The 2,500-nt window shown below is 38.8% G+C and overlaps 1 protein-coding gene across 1 annotated transcript in view; it reads left to right on the forward strand.

The window, feature by feature from the left end:
- LOC143291576 (uncharacterized) overlaps positions 1-2,500 on the forward strand; it is an 80,200-nt gene that overhangs the window by 50,294 nt on the left and 27,406 nt on the right. Inside the window, exon 14 of the mRNA XM_076601503.1 lies at positions 415-498. Coding sequence (XP_076457618.1) covers positions 415-498 — 84 coding nt within the window. The remainder of the gene's footprint in view (positions 1-414; positions 499-2,500) is intronic.

The raw sequence follows: 2,500 nt of genomic DNA on the forward strand, positions 1-2,500 counted from the left end.
TTGTTTGTTGTTTGTGGTTGGCGAGTGGTCGCAGGATTGTTTGTGGTCAGAGTTCGGTAGTTTGTGTGTGGGGGTTGTTTTTTTTTGTTTTTGTTTTTTTTGGTGTGTGTATGTGTGTGTTTGAACACTGTATGTGTGTGAAACACTGTGTGAACACTGTGTGTGTGTGTGTGAGCACTGTGTGTGTGTGTGTGTGTGTGTATGAACACTGTGTGTGTGTGTACACTGTGTGAACACTGTGTGTGTGTGTGTGAACACTGTGTGTGTGTGTGTGTTTGAATACTGTGTGTGTGTGTGTGTGAACACTGTGTGCGTGTGTGTGTGTGTGTGTGTGTATGAACACTGTGTGTGTGTGTGTGTGTGTGTGTGTGAACACTGTGTGTGTGTGTGTATGAACACTGTGTGTACCAACAGATGCAGGTGACCCCCATGGCAGTGGAGCGGCAAGCAGAGCTTCAGCAGCAGCACACCTTGCATCGCCTGCAGACCTCCCTCCAGGTAACACTCTCTCACCTGTATCCCCATCCACCCCCTCACCCTAATCCCCCACCAGGTGTAATCCCCGCTTTTTAAGCACCTGAGCTTGTGTTGGATTTTTTCTTCTTTATTTTTGTATGAATTTCGGGTTTTGGAGTTTTGCTGTTTTTGTGGTTTAGTAGAGTTATTATTATTTTTAGTAAGGTTTTCTTTTTCCTTATTGTCAGTGTTTTTTTTATTCTTATGTGTATAGTTTGTTTGGTTTCTGTTTCTAATTTAGGATTATTCTTTCAGGTTTACTTAGGTTCTGGTAATGAGAATCGCTGGCCTTTCTGTCATGGGGTGTTTTCATTTTTCACATCAGTGTTATTTGATATCCCCCCCACGCCAACCCCCAACCCCCTTTTGATCAACACACACATCTATGTTTCTTTTTTTCTTTTTCTTTTTTTTATCAAGTCTTCTTTCAGTTATTTCCTCTCTCTTTCTTTCTATATATCTGTCTTTATCTGTTCCCATTGCAGTGTAGAAATGTTTATAGAAATAGCTGACACTATTATACAATTTGCACAAACACATTTGGCGCTTGCACGCCTGCCTGCATTAGCCAGCCACACTTAGCCATGACTGCAGTATTTATTAATCTTGCCAATGCTCTTTTTCTTGTGTGTAGCAGTTTTCTTTCAGTTGTGTCATGGGCGCATGTATGCACGTGTCCAGTTGCAATGCTGCAAGCTGCATGCTTTTTCCTTTATTTGTATACGTTTTTCAAAGCAAGGAATTGGAATATCGACTCAGGACCTGTGAAGATTTCATTGCTGATTCACGACCGTGTAAAGATTTGTTGATTTGTGGAGTTAGATCTGTGTTTTGGAGGTGATGCTTTCTGTCATAGTGTGTTGGTGTGACCTGAATCAACTTCTCTTTCACGGTCATGTGATGCACCACAAGTCTTCTTCCTGTTGTCTCTGTAGTTACGCTCTTCCCAAATCAAATTAGATCAGATCACATCAGTGCCCTCATGAAAGATGCAAGGAAAATCGGCCCATGGGTGACAGGCAAGCATGAGATAGTACATCAGTAAGATAATATTTCACACGCATGGAAATTGTAAATGTATAGCACGTTCAGAGCATGCAAAGGTACAAGAGAAATAAAACATAGAAATATTTCACATACGTAGAAATTGTAAAAGTAAAGCACGTTCAAAGCGTGCAAAGGAACATGAATTATAAAACCACTCAAACTCCCTCACCCTTCTTACCGATCCTTGACATGGAAAGAGTAAATTCAAGAAGAAAAATAAGCAGCCGGTTAACCCTCTCACAATGCCAGGCCTATTTTATGCTCAGTGACAACTGTTTACCAATGGATTGAAATTTAAAAAAAAAAATCTAGCATGCAAACTGCCAAAAGAAAGTGTATGTCACCTATACTTTTCTGAAAGGAAAACAAATACACTATCCTATTATTATGACAGTTTCACATGGATTTAATGATTTTGCGACAGAAAAATTCCTACAAAGACGCAGATGGAAATTTCCATCCTGAGGTACTTTTTTGCACACGGAAGAAATTTAGTCTTGAAGTATTGATGGAGAGCAAGGGAAGGGCACCCGAAGTGTTTTTGGACAGTTTCAGTTTCAGTTTCAGTCACTGAGTTCAGACAAATCCATATACGCTACACCACTCCTGCCAAGCAGATACCTGACCAGCAGCGTAATCCAACGCGCTTAGTCAGGCCTTGAGGAAAAAAAAAAGAAAAAAAAGGTGAATAAATAATAGATAAGTGTACATAAATAAGTAAATAAATAAATAAATGAATAATAATTATGATATAAAAAAGGTAGTAGTAGTAGTAATAATAATAATAATAATAATAATAGATAAATAAATAAATAAGGCAACAATGATGATAAATAAGCAAATAAGTGTAAAACATGAAGACACACATTCACACATACACCCACACATGCATAACAGATATGCACCAAACATGCAGTTTCACAGATATGAAAGCACA

Source organism: Babylonia areolata, chromosome 17 (assembly GCF_041734735.1).
Source record: "Babylonia areolata isolate BAREFJ2019XMU chromosome 17, ASM4173473v1, whole genome shotgun sequence".
NCBI lineage: Eukaryota > Metazoa > Mollusca > Gastropoda > Neogastropoda > Buccinidae > Babylonia > Babylonia areolata.